The sequence below is a fragment of the Pimephales promelas genome, chromosome 5, assembly GCF_988280905.1.
Source record: "Pimephales promelas chromosome 5, fPimPro1.hap1.1, whole genome shotgun sequence".
Classification (NCBI taxonomy): Eukaryota; Metazoa; Chordata; class Actinopteri; order Cypriniformes; family Leuciscidae; genus Pimephales; species Pimephales promelas.
In genome coordinates this window covers 28348933-28371282 of record NC_142773.1, presented here as the reverse complement: position 1 = coordinate 28371282, position 22350 = coordinate 28348933, and the positions used below count along the sequence as shown (strand labels likewise).

Sequence of the window (22350 nt, the reverse complement as noted above, 5' to 3'; positions counted from 1 at the left end):
TCATTCAGCTGACAAAGATCTTAATCATGAAGCCAAGTCAGTGCTATGCAATACAATGACTAGAAAACCTGCACAACCTGGAGTGCCTTGGAACTGCCCTAAACATGCTTCAAATGCATGTATATGAGGCTAAGCACATGTCAGTCAGGATTCGTAAATTAAACCAGTTGTTTGCTTAATAGTAAGTGAACAAAACAATCACAAACAAACTCCTAAAAGGAAGTGGTGGTGGTTGTGGTTATCTCGTGAGTTCTAGACTGCACACGGGGGAATTCTGCTTTTGAGAGTCACGTGGAGAGGCCTCTTTATGAAGTGCCTGCGTCACGTCATGTCACGTCACGGCCACCCGCCGCCACTGTGTGAGCGGCTGCCTGACCGGTTCACGGTGGTCGGACCATTGATGTGACCCTCTGAAAAACTGCCCACTGTTATGATACACGAGAAAAAACAAGAGGGATCCGGTCGGCGGTGAGAGATGTAAATATTCGGTGCTGTCTTCCGTGCTCGTTCAGAAATGAATGAATAACGTCAGCGCGAGAGAGCAGCGGACAAGCAGACGGCGACATAACGTCCAATTTCGAAACAACAACAGCAACTGAAAGGTAAACATTACAAGAGACCATTTCTGAGTTAACCATTTGGTCAAATATACAATATAAACGTATATAACATGTATTTTAATTACATAAATATGTTGTTATTTGACTATAGAGATGTAATTGTCAGTTTAGCCGGTTGGCTAACGTTAGTCGAGCTAACGTTAACTAGACGCTGATGCTGTGACAGAAACATTCTCTCTGTAACCGAATAACGTTATCTCGTTAAAACAAAACAAAACATGTCTTTATTTTATTTATGTTATGTATTTATTCATCATTTCATTAGAATTGCTTTAAGGCTACATTTTGAGATAAAATGTCACTTATATTCTGAGTTATTTGTAAAATACGACAATTTCACTGAACAACAGCATTGACGTTATGTCATTGCAATTTTGCACACTTTGCACTAAGTTAAGTGTGGAGGTGAATGCGATTTTTAGATTTTTCAGTAAGTACGATTACAAAACTGTTTTGCTGTAATAACTGCTACAAACAACGAGGGCTGTTTAAGCAATGACAGACACAGTATTAGTGAGCATTAGGGCTGATAAAAACAGCTGAACAGGCAAACTTGCCTGAACTTGTTTACAACTGCGAGCAAAAGCACTTTTGATTTTAACTAAGTATTAGTGAGACTTTAAATGCACGATACTGTTTTAACTTTTCTCTGCATCCATATTAGGTTACACTTTATAGCCTAACAATTGACAATATAGTATGACTGCTCTTCTCGTATATCCTTGGTACCACCAAGTCATGTTGTTTACTTCTGAATGTCAAAGAATTGAAAATGAAACCTTAAACCTCAAACCTTTATCAAGGGTGAGTAAAAATTTGAGGAACTGAATTGTGTTGGTGTATATTTTGAAACTTATATTGGCTTTATTACTCTTTTATAGCAAGACAAATTCATAAGGCTATATATTTCAGCTAACTTCATTGCCCTTTGTAACTGAACTTGAACCGAATCAACTTTTTTATGTTATGCAAGTGAACCTTCTTATGTTATGCAAGACCGACTCCAACTCCATGCAGGCACCACATCTCATGACACAGCAAAGCACTAAAAATGTAAAGCAAAGCAGGTGGTTGAACTTAAAAGTAACGTGCCATTTAGTAAATGCTCCATCTAAAATAACTCCTACTACATAATTTGACCATTAAAACCAGTAGAATGGGCTAAAGTTTGCTACTCAAAGTCACAGGGGTGATATAAAATTGTGATTTATTATTATTTTTTTAAATTATTTTTTAACTGTTTTTCCCTGGTCACGTCTTAACTTGCAACCTTTGTGTCAACAGCACAGTGCCGTAATAATTTCGATATCCCCACACAAAAGTCTTAAGTTCTTGCAAGTTTTTGTTTGCTTGTTTATTGTGGAGATCACTTTGCTTCATAATAACGAGAGAGAGAGAGTCTAGAGAGTCTAGCTAAAGAATAACTGTTATTGTGTTTTTGTGTACAGCCAGATATGACTGTGTGCAATAGCACTGAATCCTTAAAGGTCAATAGCCTTTGCTTACTTGGCCTGTCATGGCAAATAGCAGTCATTTCGCACTACACCTGATATTTCCCTAATGAACAGCAGGACTGATACAGTAACATGTACTTAACTAATACACGTGCCCTCTGTAATTAGAGGCGTTCCTGGAAACCACAGGTACACAGACCAATTTGGATCCAGTCTAGGTATTGTTTGTCAGTTAAACAGAGCAGGTGAATACACAAACATTTGGATATCTTAGGTTAGAGAGCTTTATTTGATTAAATTGTAAATCAATAGAGACTATTCAGGATGTAAGATCTACTTGTATCACATTTGGCTATTGGTCAGTTATTATATTGCAATCGCATATCACAACCGCAATATTGACCTCAATAATCGCAATATGACATTTTCCCCAAATCGTCCAGCCTTAGATAAAATTATAAATCTTTACCCGGACAAGTGACTTTTATGCATGAACAAGTGAAACATAAATTTACTTGTCCGAAGGACAAGTGCCTCAAAAAGTTAATGTCAAGCCCTGTTTATAATATTTTCCATTTAATTACTTGTTAGCAGTAACATGAAAAGTATCGAGCTGAATTTTAATATCGGTGCAGTCCTAGTTTAGACTCAGAATTGGAATGAGATCAGTTTCATTATTGTGTCTCTGTGAGCTCCCATGAGAGGATATTCTGAGTTGAATCATTAACCAAAGTAAGTCGAATGTTTGTTAGAATCGGCATGGATGATGTTTTCCTCATGTGATTGCAAAGAAGGGTGCAATACCACTACTGTTTTCCTCTAGCTCCCTTTTTCAAGGCCCTTATCAGTGGTCAGCCTCCCCACCGGCCCCCTCGCCGGAAACGAGTCTTATCTATTGAAGAACTGCTGACCCCTTACTCTAACCTCATTGGCTAATGAGAGTAGGTTCTTGTACCTAATTGGTTGATTTCTCAGGCCTTCTATAATATGAAGTGATTTGACGAAACTAAAATACAACTTCTGTTATTCAGTGTATGGACTGTCAGAAAGGTTACAGTCCGTTCATGAGAAGATCCTAGAAGTTCTGTCATTCAAAGCAAGTAGGTGGGCCACCTGACATAGTGTTTAGGGTGACAGAGGTAAATGGATTCTTTGTAAGGGAGGTAACTCTTGAGATAAACGGGGATGAAAAGACTCCATCCTAGGGAAAAGCCAGAACTCTCTGGCAGCTGCACTGAGGACAACAGTGAGCAAGATGAGTCCTCATCCCTAAGGGCGTCATGGGTGAGTGAGACAGAAGTACAAATGAGACATCATTGATAACTGGCTGGGTGTGGAGTAAAGTGTTCAGCTAAGCTTTAATTATCTGATCAGCAATTATCACAAAAAATGACTGTACATTGAGTGCATTTATGTGTGCATTTATCATGCACTGATTATGCCTAATAACATGACAGTTTTACGTTATTTACCTAAATTTTTTATTAGTCAAGTATTTTTTTTATCAGGTGAAGTAAACAGTTTATGGAAAAACAGACTGACACATCTGTATTTTCAAGTTAAAACTGTAGGGGAAAAATAATTTCAAATCTTTTGGAATAAGTGGAGTTTTTGTTTTCCAGCTAATTAATATTTAGTCTAAGATTTATGTTTGTTTTTAGCATTAGCCAGTGACTGAAGATTGTATCCGAATGGATTTTACAAATAATGTTGCTATAGTGACAATAAAAGTGTGCTGTGTTTTAGACTTTTAGCCTTTTATTTGTTAAATTCTAAAACATTCATAGCCTTCAAAAACTTCTGGGCTTACATTATGAGCTTGTTGTTAAGATATTGGTATTACATATTAATGATCTTTTTAATAGTTCTTTTTAACTGTCCAGTTCAGTGTCATATGGTGTTGGAGCAATTAAAAGTTTGAAGTGACAGAAGTTTTGCACCTAATTTTTCTCAGTAAGTCTTAAAGATTCAACTTGACTATGGGTGTTGTATGTTTGTTCTGTTCTGTTGATTTAAGGCTGTTTTCTGATATTTAGAGATATGTGGAGATAGCTGATATTAGTATCTATGATCCATGCTCACAGTGTCCTCTATAAATTACCCTGCAAATACACTGTAAGACTGGGTTAATTGTTCTGTTTTGCTGAATCAAAAAAAAAATGTTTATCAATTTCCCTTTTCTACAAATGTTTTCTCTACCATTTAAATGTTTAGGGTCAATAAGATTAGTTTTTTAAAGATATTAATACTTTTATTCAGCAAGGATGCATTATATTAATTAAGTGTCCAGAAATACATTTACAATACTATGGGGAAAAAATTGTAAATAAATTGAAATTTCTATTCATTAGAATACTGAAAATATGTGACCATTTCCACAAAAAAAAATTAAACAGCATAACTGTTTACATTGATGATGATGATGATGATAATAGGGAATATTTTGTGAGCACAAAATCAGCATTTCTTTATGATTTTTCAAGGATTATGTGACACTGAAGGCTGGATCAATGCCTGCTAAAATTCAGCTTTTCCATCACAGGAAAAAAAAATCGAATTTAAAATGTATTAAAATAGTTATTTTGAATTGTAATAATATTTTAAAATATTGCTATTTTTGTGTTTTTGATCAAATGTTGTTATTATTATTGGTACATAAAACATATCTTACCGACGCTAAATGTTTGAACAGTATTTCATAAGGTTAAAATAATACATTTAATAAAAACTTATTTTCTGCCCCGTATGGCCACTTTTTTCACAACACTAGGTACTGTTTTGAGCACACTCTAAAATATCAGAGTCTATCATTTGAAAGCATGCTCTTTGTATCGACATCTTTTACAGTAATGTACAGCATGGTATACATTTTTCTTAGTGCACTTCTTATTAGGCCTAGTGTTATTTACTCTTATGCTGTACTCAGCTTTTTGCACATCCCTTTTCTTTCTCCCCTTAAAGGCAACTGCATGTATGCAGAAACCAGCTTTATATGGTTTATGTTAATAGTGACTGTTTTGCCAAAGAAAAAGTAGGTTAGCCATGGGTGCAAAGTCTGTTAAGACCTTTCTGGCTGCCCCTATGGTTGGAGAGAATGTTCTACTTTAGTTATTTGCCTTTCACCAACCCCCCAGGCATTTTTACAAGCCGTAGTCTCTGATGTTTAAAAAACATTGCTAGACCTCATAACAACTAAAATAAGCCATGTTGTTATATCAGAATCACTCATCGTCATTAGCATAATAATACATTCCAGAAATAGTGTTTCTGTGAACTTCACTAGCACAATTTACTGGGAATTAATTTAGTGTCACTTCATACCCAAGGCATTAACCTTAAATTTAGACAAGATTTTTTTGAAATGTAATAATTTAAAATAGTTTTATTTACAATTAAATCATTGTCATAGTTAAACATGCTAGTCATTTCCAGACCCAGACCAGCAGGTCTTTTATACTCGTTAAACAGGTACTGAAAGTATGCCAGCAGCAATTCAGTGGATATGTACATTGATATTTACATTCAAAGTATGTCAGAAAAACACATTTCTCGGCTCATCTTGTGTCCTTAAGTTTGTGATAAGTTTGTTCTCTATGTTCACATTTTTTTTCCGTGCTGTTGGGGTACGTTCAGATGACCTCTCATGAAACAGCATTAAGCCGTCTGCAGGTCTGCTGATAACAGTTTTAAAAAGGCAGGCAGCCAAAGAGAACTAAGACTTTCACTTTTTACACGAGTAAAGGGGTGATTATGCCACATTTGCCATGTACAAATATAGTATAGGAAAAGATTTACAAAAAAGAAAAAACTTATTTTGCAGCGTTTGTTGTCTTGTGGTTAAATGTGTTTTGCTTTCTGTTCCTCTTTTTTTAGGCAGGCACCATGAATTACGTTGGGCAGTTGGCAGGTCAAGTGCTGGTGACCATGAAGGAGCTGTATAAGGGCATTAACCAGGCCACGCTCTCAGGCTGCATCGATGTAGTGGTGGTCCGCCAGAAGGATGGCACCTACCAGTGCTCTCCTTTCCATGTGCGCTTCGGTAAACTGGGTGTGCTGCGCTCCAAAGAGAAAGTGGTGAGTACTATAGGATGTTTAAAAAAAATAAATAAAATAACTGTGGAGTCATCAAACAAGTCCAAAGCATATACAGTGGGGCCAAAATGTATTTAGTCAGCCACTGATTGTGCAAGTTCTCCTACTTCTGTCATTTTCATCATAGGTACACTTCAACTATGAGGGACACAATGAGAAAAAAAATCCAGGAAATCACATTGTAGGATTTTTAAAGAATTTATTTGTAAATTATGATAAAAATTACAGACCTCTCATCATTTTAAGTAGGAGAACTTGCACAATCAGTGGCTGACTAAATACTTTTTGGCCCCACTGAAGCTTTTTCTCGAGCAACTGAGATTCTGGAAAATTTACATAACAAAGAAAAATCCACAGACAAGTCACTGTCAATATAATTGATCTGAGCTTTGGACAATATTTGCTTTTCTGCTTTCCAGCCTGGAATATGGAATGCTAGTATTACTCACTGTTGTATTGCACTAAGGCCCCGTCCACTCTACTGCGTTTTCGTTTAAAAATGGAGACCTAAAACAGGAAAAACGAAGACCTAAAACGGAGAAGTTTAGAAACGCTGCAGCTCTGTTTTGCGTTTTGAATCTCCGGAGGGCGTTTTAGTGTAGACGAGACAAAACGGAGGAGTTCAGAAACGCTGGCGCAGAGGCTCACGCTCGGCTCTATGATTGGGTGTCATCAGTCATGACGTATCCTTCCCTGATTCATCAATCACTGTTTACACTGGCGCGCGCATGCCCAGTGTTGGTGAATGGTTACGTGTCGTGATTCGCGTTTTCAGTCGTTTTAATGTGGACGGAGATCATTTCTAATATGCAGATAAAAAGTATTTGTTTTAATTCTCCGTTTTTAAATGAAAACGCTGTAGTGTGGACGTGACCTAAAATGGCTTGATTTTAGAGCAAACACGTGTACAATCAAGGAAGTTGAGCTCTAATCTTTCAAAAGTCTTCATGATTCTGAAACCTTCAAATATGCCTTCATCTGTGCCTGTCTGTGATGGCTCATTTGAAAATACTGTCTTTGTACCAGCCATAGGCACCGATACCATTGGTGCTCCAGGGATCAAGCACCCACGTGTGCCAGACTGCCAGGAGGCTTCATTTATTTAAAATTAAACATTGCAGTCAGTTGGTGCTATGTGAAGTGTCTGTCACACTGTGATTGGTTATGTCGCTGTCAGTCACCTGCTCCATATCCTATCCAACAATCCCAGCGTTTCTCGAATGGAAACGCCTCTTTAGTGACCCCGTTACATCCCCCCACTATACAGTGCTGTGTGCGTTTATGTACTTTCAGTTATCAGATTCAGAGTGAGACTAAAATGGACTGATTTCTTATTAAAAAAGCAAAACCTAATAATGATGCGAGTGTATCAACACCCACCAAAAGTGCCCTGTCTGAAGCACATAACAGCGAAGCTGTTCGCGGTTACGTGTCAGTTAAACTTTTCATCTCAAATCCTGTCTGTATTTGTGAGAAGTGGCGCTGTCTTGAGTCGAAAGATTGCCTACTTTACGGTTTTATTATGAAGTAAATACTAAATAGGTGTGTGTTCGACCCGCCCGCTGTCCATTACCAGGTTGTGAAATCAAATGCAAACATTTTTGACTACTTTTTGGGTGGCGCCTATGTTACCAGCTCAATAAACATGTCTCTGTGCTGGCATGTTCATGACAAGATTCCTGCAAAGGGTACTGCATATAAACAGACAGTTTTGTCTGTGTTATAACATAATGCGTTATAGGCTCTGTGAGCATTAACAGGACAGGCTAAATCAATGCTTGAATAGAAAGACAGGAAAATCATGATTTATTTATTGTCTTGTGAGAGCGGAAGCAGTGTGTACAATTGTACTCATTTAAACACAATACAATTTTGTAGTTGTTGAGGAAATGGGCTGCATTTGTGCATTCTATTTTATCTCCAGCAGTAAATAACAAGATTGTAGACAATAAATAACATTTGAAAGCATTCTGGTCATATTGAAGCCATTCTGATGTTTCCAATAATCTATAGTACACAGACAGAATGTGTTAGTGTTTAGCATAAAACATTTAACAGTGTGCATTTGCAACAGCAATAGATGGGGGATGGAACATTTCTCACTATCTACAGGATGTGTGAAGAGGTTTAGAAAGAAGTGGTCGCTATGGCAACAGGTTTCTATGACTAAAAAGAGATAGGAAATGGAAGCAGAGGAGTGAGAGTTTTGTCAAGGTTGCCTTTGCGATTGGAGAGATTCACTTCTTTTGAAAGGTATTTCAAGCTCAGTTTTGCCATTTTTAATCCCAGTTTCTCGCTGGCGTTTTTTGTCAGAGACTGTGATGAAGCACATTCGCCCACAGTGCAGATAAAATACAGGTGACCTTGCTCTCTTACCACCATTATGAAATAGATTTATTGTTTAACTTAAACTATATTGCTGATACAAAACAGCAAATTAAGAGTCACAGCAACATCCGTCCCTCTGTTCTCAGTTCTCACTATGCCATGAAATTAAATCCAGATTGTGTTGTCCATAAGCACACAAGGAAGAGAGCTCGCTGTCTGAGATTTACTCAGGGTGATAATTTATACTGAGTGACATTAATATTTTGCCCTGTTACTCTGCAGTGTCTGCACCCAACAGGGTTGCTGGGGACATAAATCACCCAGCAACCCTGGCTTATACTGAGGCTCAGATGCCTCCAAATAGACAAAACAAGTTGGTATGAGAGGAGCCCGAAGAAACAATTTGAGAAAAAAACAGGACAGGGGAATACATTGTATTTCCCTGGAGGTCTGTGTCTCTGTCTTGAAGGCTAATGTTTCTCTGGATGTCATCTGAGACTCAAACAGCTCGATGTTAGGCTGCCATGATGCTGGGTCGCAGTATCAGGTGTGTGATGTGATCATCTTTGCAGGTCAGCTGGCTCAGAGCGGCACATATTTACTAATTGTTGTTTGTGGCTCTTGGCAAGATCTTCTTCCAAGGGTATTGTGTCTCCTGTGAGCAAACGATTAAAACTGCATGGGTGGACAGGAGAGTAAACCTTCTTTTTGTCCAAGTTTGGATGAGTACTTCTGGGAGAGTGAAAAGTCATGAGTTGGAATCACAGTGTAAATGTCAACTGATATTGGCTTTTTAAGGTCATTTAAAACATATGCCGTACATACAGTGCCCTCCACAATTATTGGCACCCCTGTTTAAGATCTGGTCGAGGACTTTTAAAAATTCTCCCTTTTTTTTAAACAACATAGAATCCAAATGCAAAAAAAGAGAAAAATCCAACCTTTTATTTAAGTACATTACTTTGGTGGTAAAAATTTTTTTTTAAATTTAAAAAAATAAAAACTTCAAATCATGTGTCCCACAATTATTGGCACCCCTGATGTTAATACTTTGTACAACCCCCTTTTGCCAACAAGACAGCACTTAATCTCCTCCTATAACATTTCACAAGATTGAAGAACACAGAGAGAGGGATCTTTGACCATTCTTCTTTGCAAAATCTTTCTAGATCATCCAGTATCCTGGGCTCTCTCTTGTGCACTCTCCTCTTTAGCTCACCCCACAGGTTTTCGATTGGATTGAGGTCTGGGGACTGAGATGGCCATGGGAGGACCTTGAGTTTGTGACTGAACCATTTTTGTGTAGATTTTGCCTCACGTTTTGGATCATTATCCTGCTGAAAGACCCAATGACGACCCATCTTCAGCTTTCTGGCAGAGGCCATCAGGTTTTTATTTAAAATGTCCTGGTAGTTCAAAGCGTTCATAATGCCATGCACCCTAACAAGGTTCCCAGGGCCTTTGGAAGAGAAACAGGCCCACAGCATCACAGATCCTCCACCATACTTCACGGTGGGCATGAGGTACTTTTCGGCATACACATCTTTTGTTTTACACCAGATCCACTTAGAGTGTTTGTTGCCAAAAAGCTCAATCTTAGTCTCATCCGACCAAAGCACACGATCCCAGATGAAGTCCCAGTGCCGCTTGGCAAACTCCAGACGTTTACGTTTATCAGTGTTAGTGAGAAAAGGCTTTTTCCTAGCATGCCTCCCAAACATCTTGTTGGCATGTAGAGAGCGTCTGATGGTTGTTTTGGAGATTTTGTGACCCCAAGATGCCACTATTTGATGCAATTCTGTGACAGTGAGCCTAGGACTTTTTTTTACTTCTCTTAGCATCCTCCTCACTGTGCGTTGTGGCAAGATAAACTTGGGACCTCTTCCAGCCTTGTTTGTCACTGTTCCAGTTTGTTTTAAACTTCTTAATGATTCCTCTAACTTTAGATACGGGCAAGATAAGGTGAGTGGCTAATGGCTATTTTCTTGTAGCCATTGCCTGACTTATAAAGGTCATCACACATCTGCCTTACTTGAATGGTGTGTTCTCTTGTCTTTGCCATGTTGACAAATGGGTAAGAGAATTAGGCCTCTGTGTCATGTCATATTTATACCCCAGGGAAATAGGAAGTCATGAATTACTAATTAAAAGTTCCTAGATACCCTGACCAACATTAGCAACTACAGAAAATATATTTTTTTAAAAATCAATTACATTTTTCAGCGGAATTGTTAGGGGTGCCAATAATTGTGGGACACAGGATTTGAAGTTTTTATTTGTCTAAATTTTAAAAAAAAAATTACCACCAAAGTAATGTACTTACATAAAAGGTTGGATTTTTCTCTTTTTTTGCTTTTGGATTCTATGTTGTTTAAAAAAAAGGGAGAATTTTTAAAAGTCCTCGACCACATCTTAAACAGGGGTGCCAATAATTGTGGAGGGCACTGTAGATATATATTTTTTTATAAAAATATAAATGAACATTGCAAAGGTCAGACATCTGATTTAGAACCAAGGTGTCAGACAATTAGAAAAGTATAGGTCTTAAAGGGTTACTTCACCCAAAAGTTTTAAATTATGTCATGTAATGACTCACCCTCATGTCGTTCCAAGCCCGTAAGATCTTCAGAACGCAGTTTAAGATTTTTTAGATTTAATCAGAGAGTTTTCTGTCCCTCCATTGAAAATGTATATACAAGATATACTGTCCTTGTCCGGAAAGGAAATAGAGACATCATCAAAGTAGTCCATGTGACACCAGTGGATTAGTTCGAATTTATGAAGCATCGAAAATACATTTTGGTCCAAAAATAACAAAAACTACAACTTTATTCAGCATTGTATTGTCTTCCAGTTATAAGTTGTACCTTATAAGTTGTAGTTATAAGTTGTAGCTTATTGAAAGTTTGAGGCTACACATTTTGATGGTGTCCATATTAAGGCTGTTTTAAAAGAATTCTCTGCACTTCCTTCAGATTGACATAGAGATCAACGGGGAGCCTGTGGATCTTCACATGAAGCTGGGAGATAATGGAGAAGCCTTCTTTGTGCAGGAAACTGAGGAGCAGAATGTAAGTGCCCTAGTTCACAGGTGCTGTCTCTCATAATCACTGCACCGAACATCTTCATATTTTAGTATGAAAATGGCATTTTGTTTTGAAAAACATTTGCATTGCAAAGACTGTTTATCTGCCATTATTTAATGGTGTCTATATTCTTTTTTCTAGGAGATTGTACCAGCTCACCTGGCCACTTCCCCCATCCCCACTGACAGTCACCTGTTTTGGATCGGAAGCGATCACAGGCCAAGTCAGAACCTGGATGACGATCCACTGGACCCAGAAGACCCTCCTGATCCCCCTGTTGCCAGCACAGGGGGAGCCAAGAAGAAGAAGAAACGGAGGAAGAAGCATAAAGGCGACCCACGGCGAGAGGAGCTGACCCCACCTGCCGTCATCAGCTCTACCCCTTCTACAGATGACATATTTGAGATGGAACTGAGTTCTGATGAGGACACTGCTTCCAACACCAGGTAACCAAATCACAGATGCACCAGACCTATTGATATCTGATGTTTAAAGACATCTGTGATTAAAGGAAATATTTCTTTCAGATCATCTTCAATCAATACTGTTCGAGAAGTTGAACCCAGGATACAAACAGTTCGTCATTCTTTAGACTACCCTTACTCTGACGGAGACTGGTCTCCTTCAAACAGGTTTGTTATATCGCACACACCTCAAAATATGGTGATCCTTATAACATTGGAGGACTGGCCAAAATATGTTTTTAGACTTTGTCCCACCCCCCCTTTTTTTTACTTTCACTTTCCCATTTGTTTTTATCAGTTTATGTGAGTTGCTATTTGTTATTATATTTTGAGCAGTCATGCCATGTCAGAGGCCTTTTCTCCCAAGAGTGACTCTGAACTGGTCGTTCGGCCATCAGAAAGCCTGCTCAAAATGGAGTCACACATGCAGTGGACATGGGGAGAGTTTCCAGAATCTACCAGGGTAAATGACATTTCTCAAACTTATTTTCTTTCAAATTCATGTTATTTAGATTTATTTCATTCACATGAATGAATTACTGCAGATTTCCATAGAACCTGAATCTGTTCTAGATGTGTTTGTTTGTTTAATAAATAACACATTTTGTCTTATTTAAATCCATTCTGCTGGAAAATCCATCCCCCAATTTGAAAGAAAATCTTTAAAAAAAAAAAAATGCAGCTTATTCTGCCTTGCCAAAGTAATAAGTGAAAATAGTATGCAAAAATATTTTCTGTGATTCCCAGGTTTCTAAGAAAGAGAAGATGGAGCTACCGAAGACTGTGACCATAACGCCTTCAGAGAACACTCACTTCAGAGTCATTCTCAGCTCAGAGGCCATGGAGACGGATGACAGAGAACGGGCCTCAGGGGCCCCTGGCTGTACCATAGTCAAGCCTGAACCCCGCACCCCTGTGACCCCCAAAACTACCACGGAGTTGGAATTGGAGATGGTACCTAGTGGAATGTTGACCTCCACTCCTTCATCCATTCTCCCTGATGCTGCTGCCGTTGCTGCCTCTGCTGCTTATGTAGGTGCAGACATGGGAGATGTTGGTGCCAAGACTGACTCACCGTCCAAGAAGAAAGGTGGGCCTGTTAAGCACCACTCCCTTTCATACTTTCAAGGAAATTCTGCCCATAAACTGATTTTACCAGTGACTGTTATCTTTATTTGATAGTGGAAGTGTGGGAGTAGATAAAGTTGAAAAAGTAATGGCTGATTTATGTTTAACAAGGCTAATTCAGTGTTCTAGAAATAATCGTTGTGTACCTAAATCAAGCTAATGGAGTTCTATCAAGATAATGTCTCTTCAGTTCAGAGGGTTTGTTTTAGTACTTTAGAGCTTGCTGTTCCGATTACTGATTTAAACCTAAAATGCTGACTGCAAATTTGTTCAGGCGTCCCAAAAAGAAGTCAGCACCAGGGCCCAGAGGACATCTACCTAGATGACCTGAATGTTCTGGAGCCTGATGTTGCTGCTCGCTACTTTCCTAAGAGGTAGAAAATGAATCACACATCTGACCTACAGTATATTGCTTTTAAAATTAGATTACGGTACTTGGAGCAGTTCATAACAAGTTTATCAGGTGTCAGGTGACCTTGATGTGTTATGTGTATTTGCAGTGATTCAGACTCTGGCTCCAAGCACTGGATGGATTCTGGGATGCACTCAGGCTCTCAGTCCCCACAGTCTGTGGGCAGCGCTGCGGCCGACAGTGGCACTGAGTGTCTGTCTGACTCTGCCAGTGATCTGCCTGATGTCACACTGTCTCTGTGTGGAGGTCTCAGTGAGAACGGAGAGATTTCGAAAGGTATCTGAATCTTTCTTGTGTGTTCTGTAGCTGTGGAAACAGTGGATGTGGTTTATTCTGTTCATTTATAATAATTAATGGATTTAGCACATGCTTTTATTCAAAGAGATTTGCAAATGAAAATAATTCAAGTGATTTAAATGTCTCTTTCTGCTTGTTTCTAGAAAAATTCATGGAGCATATTATCACATACCATGAATTTGCAGAGAATCCAGCTATCATAGATAATCCAAATTTAGTTGTTAAAATGGGAAACAGGTTGGTTTGAATTTAAATTTTAAATGAAAAATATATTATAAATATTTTTGTATAATGCTCACATTAGTAAGTAAATTGCCTTGTTTGTTCTTTGTTTTTTTTAGGTATTACAATTGGACATTGGCTGCCCCTTTGATCTTAAGTTTGCAAGCATTTCAGAAGAATTTACCTAAGGTATTTTGTTCTCCCTAATAGTATATTTTTTACCTCAGAAACCCTTCAAAAGTTGTATTGTGCAGTGCTGTGACGTACTCTAGTTGTCAATTATGTGTTCAGGCTACAGAGGAAGCTTGGGTGAAAGAGAGGATGCCAAAGAAATCGGGCCGTTGGTGGTTCTGGAGAAAGAGAGCAGACAGCACTATTAAACAGGTAAGACCAAAGCATTGTGACCTATAGATATGTATACCATTTAAAAATAAATGTTTTATTAAGTTATAATCAGGGAGTTGGAACAAAACTTTCGAGCAGTTATTGGTCTTCTAATCCCACTGCATTTCAGCACAAGTCTTTAGACTTCTGTCAGCAGATCTGATTACAAAAGCTTCAACATTCACTTAATTCAAGCAAACATCTTTGTTGTAAAGAAGATTGAATTGCGCTGCCTCTGAGATCTTCTCTCTGGAGCTTCTGCTGTCATTTAGGCATCATACATCAAGCTCTTTCGCTGCCCTCATCTGGCACTTCTGTAATTAGCACCAATTTGCGGTGTGGAATTTTACAGCCTAGAATTAGGCCAAGCAGCTCATCAGACTATTAATAATAACCTGGAGGCATGAGGATGAAATGGTCATATAGTCAGTCATGTCACAACAAAAGCAAATAGTGACACATAGTGTTTACACAGATTTGTTATTGCAGTTTTTAAATGTGTGGCAGTGTGATTTGATGCATTAATGCTTTTTTTTTTGTCTTGTTATACAGCCAGAAAGTACTGGAAAGCTGGAAATGAAGCAGTCCCAAATGGAGGATGGCAGCTCCTCTTTGTCAATGGAAAGTCATTCCCGCAAGTGAGTCAGAATATGGAATATGTGCAGATAATAATGAAACTTGATGTTGTTGTCCCTGAATGTAGCCGAAGGTTATAGACTAGCTATGTTAACTGACTTAGTTGTACAAAAACAAGTAAAAGATAAATGTTTCAGTTTTATCCTTGACCCTTCCTCTGATTAATTGTTGACTAGTTTTCCGCCCCTTAATGCACAAGAAGTGAATCAGGACGGCCCAGCCTACTTTCTGTTTTGTCTAATTTTCTGTGGTGCTCTTGTTGTAATCTAAATTAGGAATGTATGTAGTTGCAAATTTAGTTCACTGATTCCCTGTTTGCTCTGAGTGCAGAGTGGACACCAGGGACTCATCCAGTGATGAGGAGGGTAAGGAGGTGAGCGCTGCCGCATCGTCAATGGAGCGCAAGGTCCATTCTGAACCACACGGGCACACATCCACTCACTCCTACCGCAAGTCCCTGCGCCTCTCCTCCGACCAGATTGTGAGTCTACATTTTTGTTAGGAGACGGAAATATTTAGTTCTGTAGACATACTATATGTTAAAACATTCACTCACAGTGGCTATTATTTACATAAGTATCTTCAACACTTGCTCAAGTGGTTTTGACTGAAAGATCCGGAGTTCTGTAGTGTCTGTAGTGCAACTGCTCTCTGTAAGTCAGTTGATTAAAGCTGCCCCTTAAGCTTCCTTCAGGAATTTATGGAAAAGCTCTGTGACTCATTCTGAAAGGATATTGTCTTGATGTTGATTTGCACTAGACCACCCCCTGTTGGCAGCTTGAGAAAGTTATGCAATAGAAAATCTACTTCATTAAATAAAGCTTATGTCTTTTTTTTATAAATTTATGAGTTAATACATTTATGAAGACTTTGTAGTGTGAATGAACTGATTGCATTGCAAAAGTAAGTCTCATGAGTCAGATCAAATTAATTTGAATCTTTAATCTTGTTTTTATTATTCAATTAAAGCACATGTTTTATGAATTTTGCAGGATTCAGTTGTCAAGTGTGTGGTGCAGAGGATTATCTATCTATTAGTTAATTAATATTAGTTAATTATACAGATAATGTCACAATTGTAAACCTACAGTATAATTTGTTGCAAATGCAATTGTGGTAATACAGATAGAAAAGATGCAATGTGGTGATAAAGAAATGCATTGATCAGGTGGTGTTGACTTACAGGCTAGTTTGAAACTGAAGGAAGGACCCAACGATGTGACATTCAGCATCACAACACAGTACCAGGGCACGTGCCGCTGTGAAGGCACCATCTACCTTTGGAACTGGGATGACAAAGTTATCATCTCAGATATTGATGGAACCATCACCAAGTATGTATTCCACAGGCATGCATCACATTAATGAAAAACATTTGCTGGGTTGTTTGTTGAAAATCCACCTTTGTTCTTTATTTTTATAGTTTACTGTTGTCATGAATGGGGGGAAATGCTGAGGTGTGCATAAACATTTCCATTAGTTAGTGCAGAAAGACTCATTCACTGCCAGATTTTTTACTGCCAGAACCAAAAGCGGTTTATAGATCAAGGCCGAGCTTGTTTCGTCAAAAACAAGTACTCTGGGTATGTTGCAATAATAAACCGCTAATAATGATCTTGCATCGCAACCCACTCCATTAACGCTTACAATGACAAAGACAATGTGCCATTTAACAGACAATGTCTCCCTGAGTTTTACTGGCTGTTTGATGGAGTTCACAGCTCCAGTATTAGTGTGATACCAGTCAGCCATGTTTTTTTTTTTTTTAATTACTGCAAAGCCGGCTGTAATATAAACGCATCTATGCAAACGAATGCTCTCTGCCTACAGACTCGTGCCCTCAGTGGCTGGTGGGTGGGAAACATCAAACGAGCAGATTGACTGCCGCTTATTATTTCTCTGACCTGCTTGCCTGACACGTCTCTGTGAGGCTGTGAAGCAGGGCGGCTGACTGTGGGGTGCGCCCAGACCAGGGTTGGACTAGGAGGAGGATGTCACCGTAATGAGCCAATTTAAATCTTGCTCTCTCATAATGCCACTCAGAAAGAGTCTGAGATAAAACGCTAAAGTGGGGAGAGGATCCTCATTAGTAGATGAGACAGAGTTTTGCCCAAGCTGAGAAAAAAAAATCTCTTCTTCGCAAGTCTATTAGTTCTCAGAATAAAAAGAATGTCAGAAGCTATATTTAGGAACCCAGTTGAATGAGACTTGGACTTCCTTCTAAGTAGAAAAAATATGCACTAGAGGATTTTGCTCCTTTCGTTTGCTAGTACATGCTATGTTCACCCGTATGTTTATGTGCTTTCAGATCAGATGTGTTTGGCCAGATTTTGCCTCAGTTTGGGAAGGACTGGACGCACCAGGGCATTGCTAAACTCTACCACTCTGTGGCTGAGTGAGTTTGCATTCTTAATCCTCAACCCCATGAAAATGCACTCCTCGAAGATGTTTTAAAAGGGTACAAGCAAGCTTGACTAAGTCTTGAAACAGTAGTTTTGATAAAAGGGTGCTTGTGTTTTCCAGGAATGGATATAAATTCCTGTACTGCTCAGCAAGGGCAATTGGCATGGCAGACATGACGCGAGGTTATCTGCAGTGGGTGAACGACGGAGGCATTATCCTGCCCCGTGGACCCCTCATGCTCTCTCCTAGTAGCCTCTTCTCGGCATTTCACAGGTATTATACAAACTTCATAGTTATTAAGTGATAGGTCAGCCACATTTTGTTCCAAACTGGTATGACTTTCTTCTGTGGAACAGAAAAGATATTTTTAGAATCCCTCAGTGGTAACCAAAACGGTTTGGTTTACCAACGTTCTTTAAAATGTATTTTAATAGATAGTAGGGGTGTAATGGTACATGTATTCGTATTGAACCGTTTTGGTTCGAGGCTTCCGGTTCGGTATGCATACAAACCGAACGATTGCTTGGACCATTTTTCTTGCCGGCAAAATTTGTGCTGACGCGGCCAACACAACGTTGCGCAACATCCAAATGGCAAGCGTAATGAAAGCAGAATGAAACTGCGCTCCTCGTTATGTGCTTCACGGATCGTTAATCAGTTCGGACCAGCAACATCTGTGCAGCGCGAGCCGATCTCGATCAAGCAACACTGTTACCACACCGCGCTAAGAGATCCGGTAAAGAAAACATTTGAATTCGCCACTGAGGTAATAACATCGCTGCCAGATCTAGTGAGATGGATTCACATTTCTCCGTTATTAACCGTAGATCTCTATTAGATCAAACAGCGCTGTCATGGAAACCAGGAGAAACATTGTGCCGTGAATGAACTAGTACTTTACGTCCACAGACCAGCAACATTCACCATGGATTTAATATAGTAACACTAACTGGAACCAGTTTGGCTGGAATGGTGAAATGCTTTCAAGTACTTCACACATCTTTTTCCAGCACTTCAAAATTCAAATATTATATAAATAAATATATATTTAAATGTTATTTTTAATGTGATGACCAAAACATTATTTGTTCATCCTTCAAAGATGACCCCTATTTATAAACCTGAAGATTTCAAGATCTAGGAAAACTCACACTTATTTAAAAAAAAAATTTTCTTTAAACAAATAGGAAATTTCTCTGGCATTTCTTTCTTTTTGCTGTATCGAAAACGTACCGAACCGTGACTTTAAAACCGAGGTACGTACCGAACCGTGATTTTTGTGTACCGTTACACCCCTAATAGATAGACAACAAGATATCTATCTATTTGTGTTCCAGAGAAAAAAAGTCAAACAGGTCTGTACATGAAGATGAGTAAATGACAGAATTTTCCTTTTTGGGAGAACTATTCCTTTAATAATAATAATAATAATAAAAACAATGAAGCAGCATTCATATACAAGTACCAAGTAGTTGATTTAATTTATTCTATATGTTTTCTTTTTCTCAAAGGGAGGTGATTGAGAAGAAGCCAGAAATCTTCAAAATAGAATGCCTTACTGACATCAAGAACCTTTTCCTGCTCAACAAACATCCCTTTTATGCTGCATTTGGAAACCGAACGAATGTAATTTGGACTGCACTTAACTTTCTTTTCAATGCATGCTGACCTGATGAACCTCCCAAATAAAGGTTGTGTGAGGTTTAAAACTTAGAGGCGCTGTCCCCTCTGACTACGCTCATGACCAGCTGCTATGCACTGGCCAGCTGAATAAATTCTAATGTTTAGGTGGAGTAAGACTTTGGATGTTTATTCAGGCACAAATGCAACGGTTTCGTCATAAAATGTCAGAAACTAGCATAGAAGGATGTTTTTGTTTGTGGACTTGGTGGAAAGAACAGCAGAGATTGTCTTGAGTTGACAACTGGAGTGTGATCTTCTTACTGTCTATTTCAGGACGTTTTTGCCTACAAGGAGGTTGGAGTGCCACTCTGCAGAATCTTTACGGTTAACCCCAAAGGAGAGCTCATACAAGAGCAAACCAAGGGCAACAAGTCCTCGTAAGTACGCACATTGATCTGCAGAGTTACATAAGTAACTCTGAAGTCAACTTCAAGATTATGCTGATGCGAAGGTTGAGAGCTGATTCTTGAACTTTGTTCAAGGTCTTCTTGAGAGTCGAAGGGTGCTTTTGTTTGTTTAGCTGTCTTACACTTTTTCTCTTTCTGTTTGTGTGTAGGTACAGTAGATTGAGCGAGCTGGTGGATCACGTCTTTCCCTTGCTGAGTAAAGAACAAAGTTCAGCTTTCAGTTTCCCAGAATTCAGTACCTTCTGTTTTTGGCGTCAGCCTATTCCCGAGATCCGCCCGGAGGACCTGAACTTATAGACCATGCCTGACGGCCCATCTATTACATGGTCATCCCTGCCATTGGAACCATTAAATGGTACACTGCAACATCTCTAGTTAAAGACAAATAAAATAGCCACTGTATTCCACCTGGGAAACATGAATTCCACAAAAAAAAGAGAGAAAACATCAAAACACACCCCAGAGTCACATTAATGGGATGTAGGCAGAACTTGCACAAACTAAAACACCTGGTGCTGCTCCAAAACAATATTTCTAATCTGTATCATTTTGTTTAGCTGCTATAAATTAGGCTGCTTCAGATCTGAAGGAATTTATTGATAATGGGCTAATGTTTACAGTATTAGAAAGACGATGAGTGGCCAGTGGAATGAGTGTGCACTGCACAGCTGTTTGTTTGGGTATGTGTAAGGTTAAAGGTGGCATAAAAATATGCTTACAATTGAAAGTAATGAACAAAGATATTCTTTACAACCACTAATTTGCATTTAGAGCATAGATTATTTATATACAAAGGCTTTAGTTAGAACTAACTAATTAACATGCACTGCCTCTAAGATGTGGTGACGGTATGACAGTTTGAATATGCATTGCCAGATGGTGTGAAATGAGCTCTGAATCTTGTAGATACTGGAATACTGAATGAGCAATGCCACGCGAGGACACAGCTCATCATTTACAGTTCAGCAGATTTAGCGCGTTCAGCCTCGTATAGTCGACTGGATTTGTAAGAAAAGTACACCGTGGAGTTCATTGTAATTGGGCTTTCTTGTTATTTGCCAACTGTTGACATTTTCATTGTCTGGTTGCTGCAGAACGCCTTACCGATCGCACTTTTTCAGCTGCAACCAAGAGAGGAAAAACACCAGATCGTCTTGCACTTAACTCACGACGGTATTGCAATAACGTTCAAAGCTTTTTAGCAAGCCTTTTGTGCACAATGCGAGGATTTTATGTAAACCTCAGCAAGAGATCTGTATTAAGTTATGAAGAGTGTAGTATATATATGCTTTCAAAATGAAGGTATGTTCGGCTGCAGCCCGTGAGAGAGTAGTGGCATCAAATGGTCTTTAACATTTTTATTTTTTATTTTCCACTAACCAGGCTTTTGCATGCTTCATTTGCAATATAAATAGGACAGTTTATGTTTTACAAATGCATTGATGCTTTCTGATGGGGTAGACAGTCTGACGGGTGTTTTCGCTATTGGACGATCTTGAGCTGCAGAAACCTAGTGTTTATTATTGGAAAATATTGAAGGTGATGTGCAAGTAAAGGAAAAAAAGTGTTCAGATCTTTCTAGTTGATCACCCTTGACTAATGTTCCCTTTTTTTCCACTAGCTGGTCTCAAAGCTCTTGGGCTCCACATAAGGGGTTTGGTCAAGTTGCTTTAGAATCTCTTAAGGGTAAGATTTAGAGCACTGTGTGCTGGATGTTAAAATAGATGTACAGAATTAGAGCACAGTAAAATAATTTCTTTATGTGTTTAAGTCCAATCATTGTTTAGGGAAAAATTGGGGCATTTCATGGTTCAGTTGACTTGTGATTTAATACGTGTGTGTTGCACTTCTTGTCTGCAGTTATGATGTTTGGAAGTGAAATATGTTTATTGTTGACAAAGGAATCCCATTCTTTCTATGAAAGTAATACCTCTTGTGTGAGATGAACACACTCATCTTGTATGAAACTAAAATTGATGGTAAAAAGAGAAGAAAAAAAAGTTAACAAAAAAGCCTATTCATTAATGAAAATACTGTTATAAGTGCTGAATGTTTTTTGTCATTCCTCTTGATCTTTGATGCCTTTTGTTTTACTTGCTTTTATTTCTTGCTGTGTACTCAAGTGGGATGGTGTGTTTCATGGTTTAACTCCATAGATTCACATTGCATTTGACCAACATATATACCTTTAAATGGATAATTGAACTATAAATTAAAAAAAAAACTATGGTTTGGACAATGTTTATGAATCTATTAAATATGTATTTAATACCGCGGTGTTGACTATTTATAGTGTTGAGAAGTCGTGCTAATTTAATTTGTCACATGGATTGTTAATTTGCTCTGCTTTAGAATTTTAATGTTTTCAATATTTTGTTAGTAGAATAGTGTAGATGAGACATGAAGCAACAGGCAAAGGACCTCAAACTGAGACTTGAGCTCTGGTCGTCTGAAGCACAGCTGTGCCATATGTCCGAGCGCTACCTGCAAGGCTGAGTTTTTATTTTACTCATTTTACATTTTATTCATTTTATTCTTGCTAAAGACGACAGATCAGTTTTAAATTTTGCACACCCAAATGTGAATTTTGCCGTAAAAAAAAAAAAATTTTATAATTGTCTCACCCAAAGTACATTGTTACACTGGATTGCTGCTATGCATTTTTTTTATCATCTTTTGGCAGAAAAACTAAACAAAAAACGTATCCCATACCCTGAAAATAACATGCACAAGC

General features: G+C 38.5%; 1 protein-coding gene across 2 annotated transcripts; it reads left to right on the top strand.

The window, feature by feature from the left end:
• The first annotated feature begins 326 nt into the window (after nt 1-326).
• Nucleotides 327-21887, top strand: lpin2 (lipin 2). 2 transcript variants are annotated; one of them, XM_089131244.1, is made up of 20 exons: nt 327-602; nt 5948-6148; nt 11470-11565; nt 11722-12026; nt 12108-12212; nt 12381-12507; nt 12792-13134; nt 13447-13546; nt 13673-13860; nt 14025-14118; nt 14223-14292; nt 14395-14487; nt 15040-15125; nt 15454-15604; nt 16309-16457; nt 17432-17518; nt 17647-17799; nt 19038-19152; nt 19483-19586; nt 19766-21887. In XM_089131244.1, the coding sequence occupies exons 2-20, from the start codon at nt 5957-5959 to the stop codon at nt 19911-19913; spliced, it is 2706 nt and encodes a 901-aa protein (XP_088987370.1). In that variant the 5' UTR covers nt 327-602; nt 5948-5956; the 3' UTR covers nt 19914-21887. The 2 variants fall into 2 exon arrangements, with proteins under 2 accessions (XP_088987370.1, XP_088987369.1); XM_089131243.1 differs by lacking the exon at nt 327-602 and adding an exon at nt 3119-3358.
• The last annotated feature ends 463 nt before the right edge of the window (nt 21888-22350 follow it).

Bases quoted from the DNA above. Each gene is read 5' to 3' on its own strand.
- lpin2 (XM_089131243.1), top strand. From the start codon at position 3,260: ATGAAAAGACTCCATCCTAGGGAAAAGCCAGAACTCTCTGGCAGCTGC. The intron at 13,547-13,672 runs GTAGAAAATGAA...GTGTATTTGCAG, and splicing joins GCTCGCTACTTTCCTAAGAG to TGATTCAGACTCTGGCTCCA. The intron at 15,605-16,308 runs GTGAGTCTACAT...GTTGACTTACAG, and splicing joins GCCTCTCCTCCGACCAGATT to GCTAGTTTGAAACTGAAGGA.